The sequence below is a fragment of the Dermacentor albipictus genome, chromosome 2, assembly GCF_038994185.2.
Source record: "Dermacentor albipictus isolate Rhodes 1998 colony chromosome 2, USDA_Dalb.pri_finalv2, whole genome shotgun sequence".
NCBI classification, from domain to species: Eukaryota; Metazoa; Arthropoda; class Arachnida; order Ixodida; family Ixodidae; genus Dermacentor; species Dermacentor albipictus.
The window spans coordinates 83,598,132-83,621,305 of NC_091822.1; the positions used below are offsets into that span (position 1 = coordinate 83,598,132).

The 23,174-nt window shown below is 43.9% G+C and overlaps 1 protein-coding gene and 1 long non-coding RNA gene across 3 annotated transcripts in view; both read right to left on the reverse strand.

Moving 5' to 3' along the window:
* Positions 1–23,174, reverse strand: part of LOC139055463 (uncharacterized) — a 70,702-nt gene that overhangs the window by 5,793 nt on the left and 41,735 nt on the right. The window contains exon 6 of one of the 2 annotated variants that reach the window (XM_070532956.1): positions 12,541–12,658. The exons of the other annotated variant lie outside the window; for it this stretch is intronic. Within the exon in view, the coding sequence (XP_070389057.1) occupies positions 12,575–12,658 (84 nt within the window). The 3' untranslated portion in view covers positions 12,541–12,574. Of the gene's footprint in view, positions 1–12,540; positions 12,659–23,174 lie in introns of those variants that run through there. 2 annotated transcript variants of the gene reach the window in all.
* Positions 1,682–9,161, reverse strand: LOC139055464 (uncharacterized). Its single transcript, XR_011511773.1, has 3 exons — positions 8,478–9,161; positions 7,342–7,439; positions 1,682–6,070 (listed from the first exon to the last, which is right to left on the reverse strand). It is a non-coding gene; the product is annotated as an uncharacterized lncRNA (long non-coding RNA).

Genomic DNA, 23,174 nt, shown 5'->3' on the forward strand with positions numbered 1-23,174 from the left:
TTTTATTGGTTTGATAAGATCTCATCTGGGGGATCCCAAATTTAACACCACCATTTTTCCAAGCACAACTTCTTTAACGCGACGCACACTGTCGTCCTCGTTAGCTATAGTTTTATCCGCTGTGAGTTCCGAAAAGAAGCGAAACAACGCCACTCTCAATGTCTTTGGTTGGCCAAAATCAGCAGAAAATTGCGCAATGCAAAGCTACCCTATATAGCGGCGCTTTGCGTATCCGATTCATCCTTGATGCACAGGTTTGAGGCCGAATGTCAGCAGGGGTATTTGGGAAAGTGAAATTTTTATTTGCCATTTGTCTAGGGTGCAGTTGTTTGGGGAGGCTAAGGTGGTCGGCCATTGAATCGATACTTTTGAAGATGGTGCTGTGGCATCCGCGCTCTGCTTTAGCCTTTTTCGTCCGGTACCACACTGCTGGTACCCTAGGTTAGGAGACATTTTTCGTGAGCTGTTGGTCAAAGCGAAAGAAACACTGTACTCCAGTGTGCGCAGAAAATAAATAAGCATAACTGTGCAAATTATTTATCTTAGGGAAGCCACCTTTTCTACACCTTGGAGAACATGCTCTATACGGAGACCATGGAATTACTATATGACTCTCATGGCCTCGAAATATGTAAGCTTACCTAGAAATATTGACGTTCTGGAGTTTTACGAATGAAAGTATGGCATTCCATTGTATCCTGTAATTTTGATTATCCATTTCGTATATATATGCTTGCTTAGGTAATTATACCCGAGTCAAAATGTATTGCACGAATAAATACCCTGGCTAAAATGTTAGGTTCAAGCATCACAAGGGCATGCAGCTGGAAATCATATGAGAACTACTTTTGTTCTTAACATTTTACTGTTCTGAATGTCTTTATTTTTTCCCTTTTATGGTAAAGCATGACAGAAAAAAGTGAGTTAGAGGTGTTCTTCTGATCCTCCAAACATTTGCACAATATTGAGCTGGAAAGCGTTTTCAACTCAACTAAATTCAACTAAATTCAACTAAATTCAACTAAACGCAATTCATTTGAGCCCAAAATAAAATTATTAACTGAAGGATTTGTGCCAGCCGATTCTTTTCTATGTCATTCCAATCTACAAAAAACGTTTGCTTGCTATACTCCTCTCAGTCTGAAACTTTAAGGAATATAGGAAAGTGATACATTTCTCATAATGTAAGAATGTCACTTAACTTTGATGCTGTCCTTTGAATTCCCTCTTAACTCAGCCAATGTTTTAAACTGTTTTAATCGACTCTGAACCTAAAGTATATTCTGTAGTGTTCGTATCAGTGTATCGGCATTCCTGTAGGTTGTTACGTGCAAGTTCTAAAACGACACGGGAATACAAGATTCTTGGACGCCCTTTTTTACCATACAAAGAACTAGCTTTGTTCGATGATAGAATTACGTTTAATAACAAAAATGTTAATAGGTATTAGCACATCTGTACCTATTATTATTTATTCGTTAATCTGGAATGTTGCAACTGAACTGAATTGAATTGAATTTTGAGTTTATTTGCAACAATGTTTCGGGAGACCAGGAGTAAATGCTGCTGCTTGAGAGCTTGGGAGGACCTCGCCACTCTACACACACGTTGACAAAGCGGTAGTTGCAACAGGAAAAAAACAACAAAAAATGAAAAGGAAAATATACAGTGCAGTGTACAAGGCTCACGTACATGCAAAATATACTAGCGTATGGTACATCTCAGAAAACTCACACAAGCATTATTTCGATAAACAGCAAAATTAAAATAAACAAATCAGCGAGAATTTCGTAGAAACGTGTATGAGTTTATGGTAAGGATGTTACTTCCCGTAATACTCACCGTAGTTGTTGCAATGAGAGTTGTGAAATGTGAAAGAGCTGTTCTCAACTAATTGTATTTAGTAATGTGGGTAGCAAGAACTGTAGCATGTGCTTGCTGTAATTTGTGTGACATTTTTTATTTACCATTCTTCTGGTTTGCACGTTTTATATTTGGTAATGTTTCTTGTAGTCCAGCTAGTACTGCTAGCGCGTTAGTATTGTAGACTATACGAAGTTTGCACTGGCGACACAAAATATACGTGTACATAGAATACACCTTAATAATACTATGTTTTCTGAAAATGTGCTCAGTCTTCAAATGGTATGGAACTTTGCATATTAACCGAACCACACGCATTTGGAACACTCCAAGTCGTTGATATTTTCGTTAGTGATTCTACCCCATACTAGTCACCCATATTTATTTACTGGTAAAAAGAGAGCGTTATAGAGAAGCATGTTCACAGGTACAGGACACTAAAAAAAACGCGGCGTTTCACGCCGATTGTTCTAGACAACTTAGTAATCATGTGATTTACGTGGTCGACCTATGTCATGTGTTCACGAAAATAGACTCCCGGGGTTTTTATTTACGATACTAGTTATGTTTCTATGTCACCTAACTTCATTGCAGCAAGCTGGACAGCTTTGTTTTGAAGTCAAAATAAGAACGCCTTTGTTTTATTAATGTTAACTTTTAAGTGATGTTTTACTTCTTTTGACCTCGCGGGTTTCTCCAGAGCCATTACGTCAAGTGGTTTTGTGCAGCCCAGTCATTTATTTTTTGGGGAGCGCTCCGTTACCTCTATCAACTAAGTATGTGCCCTAATTTCCTGCTAAATATACTCTGGTATCATCTGCATATATAATAAACTTAGCTGTATTATCAGTGGTTGGGATCTCATTAATATATAGTAAAAAAAAATAGTCCCAGAATGCTGCCCTGGGGAACGCCACATTTGACTGCTTTCGAAAGTGACTTTTCTTCTGCAAGCATTACATACGAAGCTCTGTGGTGTAAATAGAAGGAAATTAAAGAGTGCGCAACGCCTCTAATATCATAGAATTCCAGCTTTCTGGTAAAACGCCTTGGAGAAATCTAAAGATAAACCGAGTACCATTTCCTGACATTTGAATTCCTCTAATATGAATTCTTTCTGGGCAAGAAGGACAAGCTCAGCGGATATCTTCTTTCGGAAGACGTATTGGGCAGAATGTAGAACATTATGGCGACCTACAAAAGATGACACGTGCTGTGAGAATATTTTTTCAAAAGGTTTAGGAAAGACTGGTAATACGTTTATCGGCCTGTGATTGCTTATGTCATTTTTGTCCCCTTTTTTGAATACTGCAGTCATATTGGTAGTCTGAATGTCACGCGGAAAAATTCCTAGTGCTAAACTCTGGCGAAAAATGAGTTAGAAATGGCGCCAGCACGTCGATAACATATATAACTCGTTGTATTTGGATACCTGACACAGCCGTGGCTTTAGTGTCTGAATGTCACAGAACACGAGACAACTTCATTCTCGGAAATCGGTGTGAGAAGTAATCTGTTTTCAGTGCGAGAAATCGTATAAATAAAATCTGCATCGGGAGGTTTAAGATTCACCGACTGAAAGAAAAAAGTCATTGAAACTGTTCGCCAATTCGCTACCTGCGAATTCTACGTCATCTTGTAAAATCGTAATCGTCTGTTCTGGCAATTTTCCTTGCATTGTATTAAGCCTTCTACAAACGTTAACATTACGTCCTACAGACATAGTAAATTTCTTGAATAGATATTCGTTCTTAGCTCTCCGTAGACCCTTGTAACGGAGTTTCTGTATTGCTTATAGGCGCTGTAAGTGCCTCTAGCATTTTAGTTTTGATGAATGTTTTGTACAATTGGTCACGCTTTCTAACTTGGTGGAGCAATTCCCTTGTCATCCATGGTTTCCTGCATTTTCTGAGCGTCTGTCTTTAAGAGAAACGATGAATGGTATGCTTCCAGGAACACGTTAAGAAATATTTTATAAGCAATGTCAGGGTTAAAATCTTCTAGCACAATACCAAGCTTAATACGTAGTAGCTGTGCTCGGAAGAATGACGATGTTTTAGCATTTATAGGCCTATAAAAAGCCGTTGTTCTGGCCACACAGATTGGTTCAATGTGTGACTTGTAGAAATAAATACGCGTGAGTTAACCCTGATGGCACGAATAATTGTACCACAGTTTATGACCTGTAGTTCTAACTTTGTTATGTAGAGATCTATGAGTCCTTGATGTATTAGTGAATCTGAACTTCCTGGTGCCACTGTAAAGTTATAACATGAATAGATACTCAGAAGAGAAATAAATTGCCACGTTGTACTATTCACATCTAACATGTTGATGTTAAAATCACCATCGAAGACCAATTTGTATTGGTTTGCGTTCACAAACTCGAAGAGCGATTATAAAAACAGAAAAATTCAGAACATTCACTACCAGAGGGGCGATAACATACCGACAAAACTGGAGCACAGGCAAAATTTCAGCACGAGGCTTTTCTGTGAGCGCTTTATAATTGGGAGTTGCAAAACAAAAGTCTGACAGCAGTTCAGAGTCTAAGGCATTTGACACCAGCATAGGTACACCACAACCGAGCGCTTTTCAGAACGATTAATGTAATAAGACTTGTACACAGGAACAGTGTAAACGTCCTGCGCTGAAACAAAACATGTCTCAGAGAAGATGACGACATTGAAAAGTTCATGAATGTCACCAAAAAAACTGCCAAGTTCTTAAGCTTACTACGGCCTGATTGAAGGCTTAAGTGCATACACGTCAAGCAGTGTTAACCATCCTTCATAAGAAAACTAAATACGATAAGCTTATCAGTTCTGTAAGAAGTGACTTCGTAAGTGAAGAATAATGCGAAATACACGCACTTTCTTTACGTGTTGCGGTTCAGTGTCCGCCACACGTAAGTGTTCAGCGAATCAGTGTCCGTCAAACTCCTGATGACTGTCGCTCGTTCATGCTCAGTACGACGAACAAAAAGATTTCCATTTGCGTGCCAAGCGAAGCGAAAACCGTTGTTTACTGTCGAGCCTCTGACTCGGCGCAGGAGATCGCGACCTTGTTTGGTCATATTTTCAACAACTTGAACACTCGATTTAAGAGCCCGCAGGTCCTTACGTTTGTTCAAAGTAGATCCCAGGTGTCTTTACGATCCTGGATGGGAGCCTGTGTATGGTGTCAACGTCATTTGTTGTCAGGTTTCGTATACAGAAATGGCCACGTCGTTCAATTTATCAAGCAGGTTTTCATTCTGTGTTAATGAAATGCCGTGAACTTCCAAGTTCAGCTTTCTGCTGCGCCATTCAAGAACATGAACAGTTGCTTTTAGATCCTCAAGAGTTTCCTTTTCACGGTGTTCCTCGAGCTGAGTTACTCGCGTTTTTAGGTTTTAGATTTCATTGTCTTGTGTCACTCGTAGATTTAGACATAAGATTAATTGACCCTTTAACCTCTTCCACCTGTGGCGCTAAATCAGCAAGTGCGCCAAACCTGCGACCTATCTCTGCCATAAATGAGGTGAGATCACTATTAAAGTTCACCTTTTCGCTGGTTTCTGACTGCGTTGTGCGGCACACCGTGCATCGCCATGACTGGCGGCCTTTCTCACTGCTTGATTTAAATGTGGCCTGTGAGCAGTAAGAACATTCGCCTAGATGATAGGCGCTTTCGCATTCCAAGCACTTCATAGCACGTCCATCGTCTGGAACAGGCTTATCACAGATTCCGCACTTCAGTGTCGTAGTAGTAATTCTATAAGTACAGTCTCACAAACAGCGTCAAAACTAACACTAAAATTCCGAAATGGCAAAATAGAACAGGCAGCACGACAGCAGTGGTGGTTGGAAAATGGTTCTATAGTTAAACGGAAAAACGGCGGCTTTCACTAAGCCGGAAAGATGTAAATCAAAAGATTAGGTTTGCGTCCGTCAACCTCCGCTGCTGCAGCACGTGTGACCTGCCGTGTATGGCCTAGCTCAATCCAAGGGGCAGAAAGCGCAGGGTTTTCAGCAGAATATGAAATGTCCTTCGCAGGGGACGGACAAAACATGTTGCAAGCTCTAGGCAGCTGGATCTTGCAGAAATACTGCGGCAAGGAAAGAAGCTTTGCGGAGGCTTCACTCGTTAGTCACTATGTTTGATGACGGCAGCTCACGAAACGTCCCCAGCAGTGTCCATGGAAACATCAGGGAAGCAAGCCAAGCTGGAAAAAGGTAAATTATGAGATAAGATTTGCGTTCAACCACCGCTGCCGTTGCACGTGTGACCCACCATGTATACTTATGACCCGCCCTGCTAATACTGATACTGCTAATACAGCTGCTAATACTACTACTACGTTTTGAGTTTCTTGTGTTTGTAGATGTGTGGTTAAATATATGAAAATAGTTCGTTCTAGCACGCATGTGCAATTGCACAGCACAAGAGCTGAAACATTATCTGTACAGGCCATATTACGATGCGCTAACATAACTTGTGGTGCCTCCGAAAGCTTCTTAGAGCGACAGAAGACTATTTTATAGTTATTTGTTCTTCCGCTTCGGTGGTTTCTCCGCAGGAAGCACACATAGCCTGTAAATCTGACCGATTTTGTCTGGCATGGGGCAGCAGAAGTTTCACTATACTGCTATGGTGTGCTCTCTGGCACCTTTGTGTACCATACAAACAATAATCGTCCGTTTTTTTTCTCTGGGCTGCTCCACAAGTATACGGAAAAATAAATCAGCTAGAAGATAATGAACCGGCCTTAAGGATACAAACATGTTGCAAGTGTGAAAGAACACCGTATGAACCAATGTAAGATAAAGCTGAAGAAGACCAAGACGCATACAGATAAAAGCATGAACGGTGTAACACGGGTCTGATGGGTTTGAGGGTCTAACAAGGGCATGCATAGTGTAAACAAAGTGTTCAAGCCATGGCAATAGGCAAACACACGTAATGCTCTGAGCAAACAACTAAAGCGAGCAAAATTCACTCAGTTGCGCTCTCCGCATTGTGCACAAACACATTTCACATATACTTGTCCTCTTCGAAATCAACTCAATGCACTTGCGATTACGGTTTATTTCACAGTCATATTTCTCCGCACTATAAGGTAATAATTAGTGCGCCCACATTGTCAGCTGGCCCTCATGCGTGCTAATTTATGTTACTTACATTTACCGGCATTCTGCGTCACTTAGAATCATCTCCAATCTAGACTCGCCCAAACACACTCAGTGACTTCCCGCTCCAGTAAAATCATCGGAAATGAGTGAGAAGGTTCGTGAACTTGTTTAGTGATAGTACAGCGCATGCAAACGCTTCGAAGTCATCCGCATGCGAGCAATATTGCGAACACTTGTCTCTTTCTGCACCCCGCCACACTTTTCTTGTAGCCAAATATGAGCTTTTTCTTCGTGTGCTTCACAATAAGCATATTATCCATTAACAATGTAATAAACAGCCATTTTGGGCCACTTTTTGGCTTACCGGTGCTAGGGTCTACTGTATAGCTGCACTGGAGAGCCGGGGGATCCGCTTTTTTTGGAGGCGTTTTTATTAGTGTCGATGCCGCCCGCTTTAATAATCTATAGAAAAAAATTGATAAAGTTAGAATAAAAAGAAATTGCAGAAATTTCATAATCAACGAAACAAAAGCTCATAAGAAAAGTATTATTACGGTCTATTTTGGGGCTAGTGGGTACTTCATAGCCCTAAAATCAACACGACATAGTAATAACTACGCATAACTAATATGTACAACTTTGTAGATATGTTTTTGGGGTCTTTCGTAGTTTTTGACAACGCAGCGCTGCTTTCTGACAACATTATTAAACGACGCCAGTACAGAAATCCAAAGATTTTCCAGTCTGCAATAAATCTTGAAACTGCTAGCTCGGCGGGAGATATCTCGCCATTGAAATTTTACCAGTGGCATAGAAATTCGCCCCTTCAACAACTAACGAGTGTACAGCTCCTCACCAAGAGATATTGTGGCAAATTCCGCTTCTAGCGCAAACCGACACTTTTTCTTTGCTGCTGCGTCGTCGGAGTTAAACGATTATTTTCGCGTGTCAGACAAGATTCTGGCTAGGCTAAACTAGGCTCTGAATTTCAGTGAACTCGACGCATTGAACAGAAAAGCCAGAAACCCACGCGGATCCACACATATTACACTAACGAAAGTACGTAACGCAACAGCAAACTATTCAAAACAAAGACGTTGTTCGGCAAACTTAAACGACGAAATGCAATGAATTCATTTCGCAAAGTCCACGAAGGGGATAAAAAAAAACACAAGATTTCATGGTTAGAAGGCTACACGCAATTACTAACGGCGCGATAAAGCGCCAAGCCCTTGTGAAAATCCGCGCACGAAGTTTCAATGAAAGGACACCTGGCTACGCAAGCAAAAAATAACGCCAGGAATAATGTAATCTGAGAAAAGCGAAACGAAACTGTGCCTGCAGGTATAGATAGTTCACACGTAAAACTTCAATTCACGTGTCCGCATTATTACTACACGTTGAGAAGTTTAATCACCGAGGCGCGTTCTCTGCTTGCTCATAATAATGTAATGGCATAAATTAAGCATTTAGTAGTGTGGTAAACAAAAATCAACTTACCGAATTAAAACTGGTTCGCAGCTGTACCGCACACACTCCAGTACCCAGCGATCCAGCACACACGGAAGCTCACCGCTGCAGATTGTGGCCCTGTGCTCGCACTTCCACGAGTTGTCGAAGTTGCACTGACTTCTTACAATCTCCAGTAACATGGGCGGAATTGAACATTACTGGGATCACCGAAAGCGTTCATCGATGCTGCCTAATGTCTTCACAGTGCAAACACAGTTGCACAACGTGGCTGGTGCAAAGAAATGACTGAAAAGAATCGCCTCGTCCGCCAGCTCACGCCATGTTTCAGCTCCTTGCCGGCTGGCGCAGTCTTTCCTCCTCTTCCGCCATCAATGCTACGCACAGACGTGACGACTTCTTTGTTAGTCTATTCGTCCTCTCCTTTTTCCTTTCACTTTTCTTTCTCCATCACAGCTTCTCCCTCATCACTCCTTGTACGTTTCGCTTTATAACGCTTTCTCTACGCTTCTGTGCGCTTTTTGGGCGCCACATTTGCAGGACCGCATATAAACGTTGCGCTTGCTCGTTGGTCGCATGCAGCCGCGAGGTTGGCCGCGTTTCGTCACGCATGATCTCGCTCGAACGAACGCTTATATGCGGTGGTGTGTGATGAACCAAGAACGTACCGCTTATACGGAGGACACTATGCAGGACTTCACTAAGAGTGTGCCGACGCAAGCACCGGGCGGTGACCCGCAGGACTGACTGCATAACTCAATCAAACGCTCTCTTCCTTTATAGGAGGTCACTTTTGTTTGCTTTAAAACGAATACCATTGCCTACATTGAGTGCTTTTTCTGAACTAATTGGCTGACAAGAGGCGAGAAGCACTCTAGGTGTAGAGGGTATCGATGGGGCCGAGTCAGTGCAACGAAAATAGATAACCGAATAAGGAGGGTGGTGCCGGCGTCTGCCATTGGTCCGCTACACATTACGTTGCTTGCGGTGGCTGGTGGAAAATCGAGGCGGTGTGCAAGGAAAGCTTCAAAATGCTCCTAAAACGGATTCTCAGCAAAGAAGACCTGGCATAGCGATGTCGTATACGCGCTTACAGGTCTCGATAACGTTATACTGCCTCGCAAAATGTTTTATTATGGGCAAACAAATCCATGCTGTCCGGAAGGTTCGAGCACACAGTGCCTTGTCGATCAACGAGCAGCCATCTTCTATTCCATTCGGAACGGAGCAGTCTCCTAACACATCTTTTTAGCGCGTACACGTCCCTTTGATGAAATCAGCTTTCGCGGTTTGGTGGAGTCCTGCGACAGACAGACGAAGTGGGCGCAATCCAAAACTTTTGACCAATAGTCGATGGCAATTGGCAAATAAGCGTCCAATCAGAAATAATAATTTCTCTTTTGTTCGACCTCAACATGATCAATCATGTGTGCACATATCAAATCATTCTCGCGGTTTTCGTGACGTCGCGTGGCGGACAGGTGAAGGGGGGTGGCTCGGAAATGTTTTGACCAATCGTGGGGGGCTGATTGCAGAGTCGGAATCGACAAGATTGGAGTAACTTTAGCTTATAACGCCCTATATACGTGAGACATAAGTATATACGTAACGGGCAACGTGGCGGCGAGTGGACGCGTAATCATGCGGCTTTTTTTATATTTCGCACATTTTCTTTATAACCGGGAAAAAACAAGTACGCGAGACCTAGCACACTGAAAGAACTGAAATGATAAATGTATTTTAAAACACATTTGTTAATTTTCCATCAAAACACGCGCCCTCAATCTTGTAGTTATGATGTTCGTTAATTAAACTAATCCTTATAACGATAGTTCAATTACGAAAAAAACTGACCCTTGTGGGGTACGTCTCTGTTGGCAAAAAACTCCTTTCGTTGCGTCCTCGTATAAGCGATATGTTCTCAATGAGCTTGGCTAACCTTAGTTGAGACACCTGTAAACGCTAGAATTACGTTTTCAATAAATCCGTTTATATTACTGGATTTGCTTTATTCTGGTGTTGCGTGATAAAATAATTTTTATTACTTCCTCTAATTTCATGCTCGAGAAGAGCTATCTCCTCTGCTGTTAATGGAAAACGTGTATCCTCCCACTGATGCTTTCCAGAAAGGAATCAACCCGTTCGATGATCCCACGAAGGGCACTTCCTGCCGTACCAAATAGCACGGCAACGGCCCCTTTCAGAAGTTTCATTTCCAGTAAATCTACACCGCATTGCGCTGTTTTCTGTATAGATGCCATTAAGAATATGTGTAGCAGAAGACTCAACGCAAGAGTGACTGTACATATTGTTCGCCAGCTTTACTTCGGGCATATTTCGTTGTCGTCCAGTTTGCACTGAAAAGAACTGAGAGATTTCGTGCTTTGCTGTAATGTTATAGGACAGCTCCCTGTACATACGGAAGTTTATTTGGAAGTGAAATAAGCAGCACCCTCCCACAAGCATAATGAATTGTATATTAACAGCAAAAGTATTTGTTAAGGCCTTCTTTCGGACCATTCTTGTGCTGACCAGTGAAAACAGATAGGTAACTATTAGGAAAACTTACGGCGACTTTGAAACACAAGTTACCTAATTTTCATTGAAGAAAGCAAGCGAATAGCTTGCCAACCTAATTAGATACTGGTTATGCAGAAGATTTCGAAGAATAAAGGGCATCTGTGTGACTAGCTTCCCCGAAACACTTAAGGGTTGCCGAAAAATATTGATATTTATATGTAGGGCGCAAGGATTGGCTGAAAATTTATCTTGCGAACAGTGCTACAGTAAAAAGGTGCTGCAAATTTGGGCCGAGTAGTTGTACAATGACACGCGTGAATGACCCGCTACAAGAAAAACGTCACAGGTTGTAACGTTAGATATAGAACCACTAGATGCCTAAATTGAAGACAGCACCGAATGACAGAATACAAGAAAATGTAGCGTGTTACCGCGTAGGCTTCCGCAGCGAGCCAGACAACAAAACATCTATTACGCATTGTGTTTCTAGATTGCTTTGAATTTGATTTTTTTTCACGTTGTTTCACTTCTGATAATTTCCTATACTTTGTTTTGCAGACGGAGAAATGTAACCAGGTTTTACCGGTCGGTTGTTGTAGGATCTTAGTATAGTTTCAATTTTCGGAAAAGCCGACTAGTTCGTTTTGGAAGTCAAATAACTTGCGTGCAACGTTCGCTTGGTATTCAAAAGTTGGAATATTCACCCACTCCAATAGTGAAAAGCAATAGTAACTTGAGATGGAATGCTAACTGCGAGCTAATCATGTGTGCTGACATATTGCAATGCTTCTGCGAGAGTACTTGCGTATTAGGGACCGGAGATAAAGAAGTCGTTCATCACGCTAGTTCATTAGAGCAGACAGCCCACAGCGGTGGCGGCTCATATAACAAGCGCGTGTCGCGGGAATGAAAAGGTCTCCAGGAAGCGCAGAGCATCACGGTGGCGCCATTTATGTCGCGACAGTATAACTAGTCTGCCGGTCTTTCATCGATCATTCTGCACAGTCGCAAACATTTCCTTATACGTTCAGTTTCATTAAAATAATATTTGTTCAGCCCAGCCAGAGCAACGGAGCTGCTATCGCTTGCTTTTTTATTTTCATTTTCGCCTAATGCATGTCTGTTGACATGAGGCTGCTGCAATGACTTACGTGTCAGCGCCTGGACGAAGAAACCAAACGAGCACTATTTTCGTCGTATTATCGTGCTTGAGAATAAGTGCGCTTCCTCCGTTTGCTGATCTAGGGCGCTACATTATGTTCAGGTCTTATTCAATAATTGCTATTTTATTGCCTTCTGGTAATGCGCTGTCTGTAAGCATGCAGGAGTGGTATACGCCTGTTTTCTGGCACTCGAGTTGGGCGCACATAAGCTTTCACATACATATGCAAAATTATATCCGCCGACCAGCCCAGCAGCAGCCACGCCCAATCCAGCATGGTAGTAAAGAAAGCTTTCTTTGAAATCAATATAGCGAAGAGGTGATCTTGTAAATTCCTTTTATTTGAAGTTTTGAAGTCCACATAGATAGTGACCACATTAGAAGTATTGGACTTTTGGTGATGGGTCAGTTATTTATTTCTTTTGGCGCTGTAAAAAAGCGACTATCAACCGGAGATGAAGTCCTTCATCCATTTTACTCCTTCGAGAATGTGCCTTACGTCCTTGGGAAGCAAGCGCCCGGCACATCGCTGCAAGGGCATTGAGAAAGCAAAATATGTGTAAATATGCGCAAATAAGTGAGCTCCCAGTGATGGAAGGCATCAGGCAATAATTAAAAGAACGCCTCCTAGTGTTTCAAGAATAAAATGTTCTACTCGTGAAATGCGCTACCTTTACTCTAACTTAGACCAGTGATTTAAGATTTAAGACAACTCATATGCGAATATCGAGAGTAAGCTAAATCGTCCGGTAGTACTCATATGCAGTGGAATGCCTTTAGAACGGAAGAACCCGTGTAATGAAGCAATACGCATGTCCTGGGAGCCAAGGACGGGAAAGGGGCGTTGATCGATAAATGCAGCGGTGACGAATATGAATGTAGTGATGGTGATGATGAGAGGCCAAGACCTTTGCCGACAATGAAGAAATAGCGGCAATAGATGCCGTCCGGCTGTACCGTACATCATCCTCAGGCTTCGCACGTAGACGTTGACGTCGTTATTAGTATGCAAAAGCAAATTAGGACCTTCCACAATTTTTGAAGTCATGTTAAAGGTTGTTTTCCTGAAGGTGCTTAAGCTGCTCTTTAGCGTGCGGTACAATGCGTGACACTTATGACGAAGTGATATTCGTAAGGAAGGATATAGGAGATCTTAGGTGCGTCCACTCGCTGGTCCACTCGCTGGTCCTTGGCCCACATTAACAGATACTCCGAGGCCATCTGAAGATGCTTATTAACACTGTAATGCAGCATTAGCGTGGCGTCAATCCGCTACTGGCACTTGCATGTGTACGCGGATGGATGGATAAATGGAAAACTTTATTGACTAATTAGGGGATTGGAAAAGGGAAGTGAGGGAAGGGATAGGGTCTGGCGATAGCGGCTATAGAGATATCACGGAACAAAGGCGTTTTAAGTGTTTCTTCAAGTTCCCCAAAATGTTCCTTCTTCTGGACTGTCACTTTTCGGTGGCCTCCTTTGATTTTTGAATACATCATGTGACCAGTCGATGCCTACTAACGCCTATGCTCAGTCACTTGGCCTGGTTGCATGATTGACTCATTAATAGACAGTTTTAGTATAGCGTACGCTATTCCATTGCGTACGCTAAACAATAGCGGGTCGTCACTGCGCATGCGCTGAACGCTAAACGAAATAGCGGGTATAGCGGGCGTACGCAACGCAAACGAGTTAGCGTTAGCGTTTTCGCGTGGTTTGCGGAGTTTGCGGGAAACATGGTGGCGGTCCCGGCTGCCCGCTTCGAATTGAATTTGGCGTTGGTTTTGTAAAATGCACTTCGTTCGTAGCAAATGACTGCGTAAACGGCTTTCGCTTAGTCTCAGGCCGCTTCGACGACAGAGTATTATGGATAACTTCGTGGTGTTTTCGAGATCGCTTCTCGTTTAACCTTTAGCCTAACGAAAGAAACCTTCGAGATGTCAGCGCCGCCTATCGCTACAGGCGCGAAATAGCCGCAACGACGGCATGTGGCCTCAGAGATCCGAAGATATCGTCGGCCAACTAAAATTGTAGAAAACGTGTGCTGCTTAGCGTACGCTATATTATAGCGGATAGCGTACGCTATACACCAGAACACCGTGAATTCAAAGGGCGCCGCCATATTGATGAGCGCCGGTCGCGCCATCTATCCCAAGCGCCGCGAAGTAGCAGGCCTGGGCTGCCACGGCGGGAGATGCGACCCGGCGCGGAAGCGAAACTTGGGCTTTTTAGCTGGGCGGAAGGCGTGTTTCACGTTTTTTCTAACCTGTCATTTTCGCTGTCTGGATTCAATCAAACTTCAAGACCTCGTGCAAGTCCACAAAGGACACACTGAGTGCTGTGCAGACTGCAGAAGCGAATACAATGGGTAGGTACGCTATTACGTTTGTACAAACCGCGCGCTATATGCTAGAACACCTGTGAGCTTTTTGGCACGTAACCTGTGAAGGAACTTACAGCACTGTGTTGGTGCCATATATTATTAAAGCACGCAGAACACTGTCATCTGCACTTTCAGTTTGGTGTTGTTTGTAATGGTCTCTATACTGGGTTGGCCGCGCTTGGCAACCAACTGGCGAGGTCGTTTGACTGCCTGGTTAGCAGACGCCTGCCCTTCACCACCTGCACACTGAAAACAAAATAGATGTTATAGTAAGAAGGGCTGTAGTTCTTTCCCATGCCATCACTTTTGCGAAGATATAAAGTCCTCTCAAAATGAAATAGAAAATACACCAGGCCAATTGTATCGTGCAACCACTTAAGAGTACAACATTCAGAACAAAAGCCTACAGCACTCGAACAAGCAGCATATGATGATAAGCCTGCACTCATTGGAAAATGAGGTACTACAGTAGTTATAATGTTCAACTACATGTGCAGTCAAAGCCCGTATAACAGGGCGAGCATGACAGATGCAGGTGTTGTACAGTTGCACAAACCATGACAGGGCACGTAAAATTACCATCCCTACTTAAAGCTGCATCATCAGGACCCCTTTGGTACAAGACAACAACCGCACCTGCATTCCAAGAAATTAGCCCCACCAACTGCAGCTACCTGGTACCAGACCTGTTTCGCTTGTGCGAGGCCATCGGATTGTTGGCGCTCCCTTAGAAAAGAAAACAGTAAAAAAAAAACTAGTGAGAACGATCAAAATTTTGTTACAAAATACAAGAATAATTAAGCACCTTATTTTCCTCGCCATATGAACGGAAATATTTTGCGCTTTGCCCCGCATAACAGCCCGCACGCAGTTTAGAGCTCAGGAGGCTCAAATGAATTCGTTACGAATGACACCTGCAACACCAGCTCGTAAAGGTAGGTGCGCTGCAAGAACACCTTCGTCGACGAGTAGTCGTCGTTTACGTTTTTGTGGACGCATGCTACGTGACGAGCAGACTTCGGTTTACTTCCATTAGCAATAACACTCACCAGCAAGGCCTACAACTTGTCGTTCACGCTTAATGGTCATTCCGTGCACCAGCTGCAAGTATCGCTAACCGCAAACTCAACTGTTCCGCTTAACCGTCGGGAGCTCTGCCTGAATGAAAGCACGAAAAGGCTTGCCTTTTTGTTATAGCCAAGGCGAAGCACCGGCGCGGGATTCTGCTCTGTAGGCTTGTTGCCCAGAAAGTGCTCGGAGCAAACCTGCGTATTACGTTTGTAGGGCGCAAAGTTGAACGTGGCACCAAAATATACACAGATCGAATACTCACTCGTGCATTTTCACTGGATTGGTAGTTCTTCCTATTCACTGCAGCTATCCACCGGTGGCGCAGCTTGGCATTCTTCGTTGCGGATGGAAATCGGCGCAGGCTGAAAACACCCCACCGGCACGATTCCCTACGTGTGTGGTGCTCTTCGCAAATAGCGCGCTAAGCAACCTGCTCCTTTTCCGCTGGTTGTTTTGGCATGCAAACACGACGCAATGATGCCCAGATGACTTCTTCTACTTTGGATCCGTGTGAACGGGCACATTTCCGCACTTTGGAGCCCTAGAGCTGGCGCTTGCCATGTCTACTGGTCGCCGGCGAACACACTTTGGCAGCCCAGTACAAAATAACGCCAGTCGACCGGGCAACCCGGGTGCGAGAGTATGCGTTCGGTTAGTCTGGGTGCGAGACTTGCGTGTTCTGGTCTATAGTTGCGTACGCTAAACTAAAACTGTCTAATAAAAGGAGGGAACCGAAGAGTGGCAGTGCGGAAGGAACATTTGGGGGAATTAGAAGAAGCACTTAAAAACTATTTGTCCCATGACGTCTCTATAGCCGCGTAGACATGAAATCGCAAGTAGAGTATTGACGCTACCCAGCGCCCCGGTAATGTTGTGTGACAACGTTAATAAGCGCTGCATCGCCTTTTGCGGGATGTTTCCAAAAAACAACACCAGTGTGTTTGCGACGAGTTATAAGGAGCTAGGTTATAGATAGGTCGATATATATACGCAGGGACTACCATCACTGTAGCTAAGTTGGCATAACACGCCTGCGCAATGGGAACAATGAATGTTAGACTTCTTCCGGTGGCAAAGGAGTGTGTGCTTTTACTTTGATAGCAATTATAAACATAGCGAATTTTTGCCATCGTCGTCACCGTGAGCTTCTGAATATATTTATGTATGTGTATGCTATATTGCATGCCATGCGGCGTGACATGGCGTATTAGCGCATTAGATTACCACACAGCTCTATAACTAAAGTTGCTCCTGTCAGGTCTTAAATTCCTTACAAAAGTATCCTCAAAACTTTCGGAAATGGCAGTCAACAAACAAGTATCGCAAAACAATATAGCAGCAGCCCATGACTTTTCTTCCTAGATCGTCTCAGGCCGAAATATGAAAAGTGCGAAACAATATGACAGCTCGAACGTGAAAAATGATGTAACTTTATTGGCACGGCTGCGTACAACCTCCGGGATCAGGCTCAAAAAGAGGTGGAAGCATACCTGATACGGAAAAATGGTGCTAGAGTCGCTAGGAAAGAAGTTGGCTTTAATTAATCAACATAAATGAAATTGTGCCATGACAGGATTCAAACAGAGGACCCCTAGCGCAGCAGCTCGTTGCACAGTGAAGCTGTTAGCTTCTAGTTAGCCAGAATTTTTCGTGATGTGCTCGCCCAAAAACGGGCAGCTCGAAAAGTGGTTTGTGTTTAAGCTTCCGCGTGACAGAATTACGTTTTCTGGTATATTCGAAATACAATCCGATTCCAACATTTCTGTAGGTTGTGTGCAAGTGAATTTTGAATTTTGTGCAAGTTTTGTGCAAGTGAATTTCTATGAATTTTGTGATTTAGTGTACTTTGGAAATTCAATTAACTCAGTAGTTCACTTGCTTCAGGCGGAGGGCGTACAAGGATAAGGATCTATGCAGCACTTGCGCACAGCATGTCTGTCCTTGTCTGTGCATGTCTGCCCAGCATGTCGGTGCAGACAGCATGCCTGTCCTTGATGCTTGGGTGCTCTGCATGTTGCTTCTGCCGCGCTGCATGTGCTGCGATGGCAATCGACTGTATAGCAAACGCAGTCCAATAGCTGTACCATCACGGAAGCTGGACAAAGGAATTCTGTTTGAGTTTCTGTGTTGCAGAGTTGTGTTTCCTTGCATATTCGAATTACAGTCCGATGCTATCATGTCTGTAGTTTTACAGTGAAGCTGTATAATTCTACCATCGAGAGGAATTTTCGTGTCGTTGCCATGGTAAGCAAATATACCCGCGGCGGCGGCCAAGCAGGTGTTAAGCACTCCCCACACGTTTGCCGACCTCGAAGATAGTGCAGTGCCAGGCCGACCCGCAGCGGAAGTGCCGTTCGCCATTAAGTCGCCCACATACACAGCTTCCCTGGTCGTGCTTCTTCACATAGTGGAAGGGAACCGAGTTTTTGTGTAAGTCGAAGCCGCCAATCACCTAAGCCAGCAAAGGAAACATAGGCCCGCGACACCTTCGACAGAAGGATAGAGCGCATCGGCCACAGTCAACTGATGCGATCAACGGCGACTGAAAACTTTACAAAATACTAAAAGCAGACCGCGAGAGAAAGAGAAGCCGCGCGCCCAAACACCCTCTCAGACCTCTACACACGGCGAGCACAGCCAGAGGGGAGGTGCGACAGCCCGAGCATGCGCCAACGGATGAGTGAACACCCTCCTCGAAGATGTGTCTGTGGCGGCGACCGAAAACGCGTGAAACGTCTTGAAGATTCCCAGGCTTTGTTCATGCTATGGGAGCACGACTCCATTAGAAAGTTCGAAAAACGCCAGCGGAGGCGATAAGAGCGCCGTGCTCGAATCGGGAGAATGAGACCGCGCCGGTGAACAGATGTGACGCGTAGGCCGACCGTCTGCAGAAGAGGGGATTTCCAGACAAGCTGGCCGACGAGTTTCTGGAGCGACTGTATTTCCCGAAGAAGTCGCTTCTTCGACATTTGCCTCGAGCTACGTCGAGGACGTCTAGCTCACGACCAACACGGGTAAATACGAGTGGACACTTGGTGCGCCTATTTATTCTGTACTGTACGCGTTGAAGTAGTAGTGCTTATTGTTAATTATTCTCCAAAGTTTAGGCAACACCCATCCTAATTGCATTGCGATGTGCCTACCCGAAGTCTGCATGTGTGCATCTAAGTTATGCCAACTCTGGGCTCTGACTCCGTCTTTGAACCACAACAAGCGTTCACTGGTGCACCAGAAGGCCTCTTAATAGTTGTCCGTCTTTTCGTGGGGTTATTTTCGCACGGTGATAATCCGGCTTTGGAACTTGGCCCTGAGTTGGTGCCTCGTTCACGGATTGCGTCACATGCACATTAAGAATTTAATGGCACATTACACTTTGGAAAGTAGAATTCGTTCATTAACCCAATTGCGCCAGGTAGAGGGCCTGCAAGAATGAGTGTTGACCTGAAATGTCAGCTGGAAAAGGTTTACACGCGTTAGCGTTAGAGGCTCCGTATCGCAGAAATGCCGATGACGATGGTTTCGTAAGGGAAAATTCGTTCTGAACCACGCATACCCAACCACACGTGTAGCGCAGAGCCGTTTGTGAATTAATTGAATTTCTCAATAATAATTCGTCAGAAAAATCGCAAAGTACGACTTTCACGCTACCTACAGACAAGACTGCGTCGGATTGTAATTTGAATATACGAGAAAACATAATTCTGTTATGCGGAAACTCAAACACAAACCCCTTTTACAGCGAGTCTGCAAACCATGCCGTGGTGCGCACGGTTCCATGCAACACCATCGAGATGTTACTCGCCTCCGCGCATCAGCGGCCCATGCAAGAGGCCCCGCTTCTACCAGAAGGCTGATTGTGGCAGAAAGCACCACTCAGTGTGTAGCGTTAGCCTCCAGCGTTCCCTTCAACATTACGGTTACAAAAGCTGCAGTTGGTACGAAGCATGAGAAGCAGCCAGGGATCTTCGAATTCTATCGCGGTCCATGCGATAGAATGGTAAATAAAAATAAAAATTGCGAAGATGCATAAGCTTTGCCATCTTCCAATTTTTTTCCCGTTTCCGCGTAAAAGGTTTATGTTTTCTCGCTTATTCGTATTGTAATCCGTAGCTATCACGTGTGTAGCTTGTGTGTTAGTCGTACTTTACGCATTTCCAGACGCAATTTACTTTTGAACATTAATTTAGATCAATAGGGCACTTGCGCTTGGCAAACGACCTAAAAAATACATGATGTATGGTGCACTTGCGCACACGTGCGTGCGCACGTGACGTATGTCGCTTGTGGTGTTGACGGTGGTACTTGTGTAACGTCGCCTTACGGCCGCACCAGCTTCGCTGTACGTACATCCACTTCCTCGTGATAGAATAGGGACATATTTCTTTTACTTAGTCAACCTACGTTCGTTTTATTCACTTCATAGTGCCACTACAGTGACGAGTCTTACACCTCGCGTAGTATCTTTAACATGTTTGTATATCATTCGTTGCTTCACCGTAAAGAGGAAACAATGATAAGTTTTCTTTTAGTTATGATAATTGCGACAGCATTTATACGTATGCCCGTGGTGCACTCACGCGTCGGCGCCGCCGTCGTGATGTCCCGCTACGAAGAGCGCATGCGCGATCCGCGCACAGAGGGTTTGGGGGTGTCCAGAGACGCGGATGGCCTTTGACAGCGAGAACAAAGGTCCGGGTGGGTTGGCGCGGCCAACCCACCCGGACCTTTGCAATACCCGGACCCACCCGGACCCACCCGGACCTTGCAACCCACCCGGACCTTTGCAAATGTTTTGCAATAGATAGCGGCCCGGGCGCGCGATGTCCCGGGCCGCTATCTATTGCAAAACATTTGCGAAGTGTACTGCTGCTGCCACGCTTACTCACTTCACCGTTATGACAGCGAGTTTCCGCTGTTATCCAGCGAGATGTGTTCATGTTTGCGTGTTCGGACTCGACGCCATGCTTGTTAGTGTAGTTACTGTGCCTATGTTTACAGCTTTATACGGCGGATAAAACTACTATGCTTATTCAGTATAGCGGTCCACTAATGTGCTATCGCAATCGATGCTTCGCTTTTCAGGCGAAACTCACGAGTTTTTTCTCTTTTTTTTTCACAGCTCTGCTGGTAGCCCAAATTGGCAGATTAGGATGGATGCGATTTTTTTTTTCTCGGCGTCATCTCCGTGCACAATCGAGATGCGATGCCTGCAAGACTACTGGCAGACACAGCATCGTGGCAGCATTCTGAGACGCCTTCAGCTACATGGTGGCCCATGCTATCACTCTTAATGTCACGCCTTCGAGTGAATGTTACCATTTCTTATTGCAGCAAAGCTACATAACTAAGATGCTACTATAAGCTCACCAGAAGCGTTATATGCATGTTTTCACGTTTCTGTGAAAAAACATTTACTGATGATTACGGCACACCCTGAAGCGAAATTTGAGCGCAGGTGTACGCGCCTGTTTATTTCTCGATATATTGAAGTATCGCACCAATCACCGCATCGAATGGCAGAGCAGCGACGCGCGGCGCTATGCAAGGTCCATTATGGAAGTAATACGCATGATTTTTTTTTATGACAGGACTATCCTTGGCATCGCGGTAAAAGCGGTCGAGAAGTGTGGCGAGGGTTTTCACCTGCAAACGCAGCCGGTCGCCAGTTTACTCCCTGCAACTTGAGCGGATAACACGGCGCGATAGAGCGTTCGCTTGAACAGCGTTCGCTATCAAGTTTTGCGTGAAGCTTGGAAAGAATGCAACCGAAACATTCCGGATGGTTCGAGGCCTTCAAGGACGACTGCATTTCAAGGTCCCAGTCTGGGAGGTGGCGCAATGAGTTCAAGGAGGGCCGGGAGGAGGTCGCCGACGAACCCCGTTCTGGACGCCCAACAACGACCAGAACCGAAGAAAACGTGGATCGTGTGTGCGAAGTTTGTCGTTCTGACCGTCGTTTGGGCATCCAGCAAACTGCTGATTGGCTCCGATTTTATTTTTATTATACGTCAATGATCTGCCTAACTGCCTCTGTTCTTCGAAATGTACACTTTATGCAGATACTACTGTTATCATTAACTTTGATAAATGTCTCCGACCCTTAGTATCTAACCTTAATGGCGAGTTACACAGTCTGCAGGAGTGGTGCCATACTAAAAGCTACAGATAAACCCGTCTAAAACAAAATTTGTTGTATTCACTTCCCACCAACAAACACTTCACTCCATTCCTCCTATTTTTCTTGGCGCAAGTCCTATACCTGGACGTTTTTCATGTAATTATCTTGGTATAGAAGTAGACAGAAAACATAAATTTATAGAACGCTTAACCAAAGTAAAAGAGAAGATTGCCTACGGGATTAGGGTACTTCTAAAAGCATGAGACATATGTAAGCTTTAAATATTACTATCATTATAGTTTCATTTATTCGTTCCCACATCAATTGCTACGTTACTTGCTCGGGAAACAGAGACTTAACCCATCTAAACTCATTGCAAATCATAGAGAATGAGGCTATGAGAATAACTATATTTAGCCCACATAACCATGACGCCTACTATCTTTTGCGATCTAATCACATTCTTTCAGTTACACCACTCGTTAAATATAACGTAGGTACCTTTTTGTTCCGTCAAATCAATTACACATGGTGCGATAGCTTGATACCACAATCTTCTCTAATAAATACTAATATTACCAGGTTTGCAATAAATAGGAACTTCATTTTACCAAAAATACATTCTACTTATGGCAAGCAGAGCATCCATTTTTCATCTATCCCATTCTGGAATAGACTACCATTGGATATAGAAACACTTGAAAAGCACGAATTCAAGAAACAGCTAAAAGATTAGATTCTCACGAATACTGATGCTTAGTTCCTACTCACAACCATTCTTTCAGGGCGTCTACATTTCGTTTTCATTGTCGTACCGTTAAATTTCTGTTTCTGCTTTACAGATACATTCGAGTGAGCAAATTATACTGTGTTCCTCACGTCACTTACGTTGTTACTGTATTAGTTGTCAACGATATTATGTTACAGTGTTTTTTATGACATTTATGCACATGTTATTCTTCCATCATGCTATTCATACTAAAACCTGTAATTTTTCCATTTTAACAATTTACTGAAACTACTGGAATTTGTGTTTTTTTACGTTTACTAAAGTAGGTGCCATTGCAGTCTGTGACTTCGGGACCTCCTTCCGCGTATTAACATCCTGTAATCTTGGTAATCGTCTCAATAAAAACCGATTCCCATTCTGATTCTTCTGATTCTGACCCTACCAATGTCCAGATATGCGGTACATGTGATAGTGACCGAGGATCTTCAAATGCGCAAGGTCTGCACGAAGCTTACGCTGAAAGTGTTGATGAAAGATCAGAAAGAACTTCGAGTTTTGCGCTGTCAAGAATTGTTTGATTTGATTCAAAATGAGCCGAACTTTCTTAACTCTGTCGTGACCGGAGATGAATCCTGGATGTTCGAGTACGACCCCGAATTGAAAAGGCAGAGCAGCGAGTGGCACATAAGATCATCTTCCCGTCCCAAGAAAGAGCGAATGAGCAAGTCTCGCATGAAAGCGAT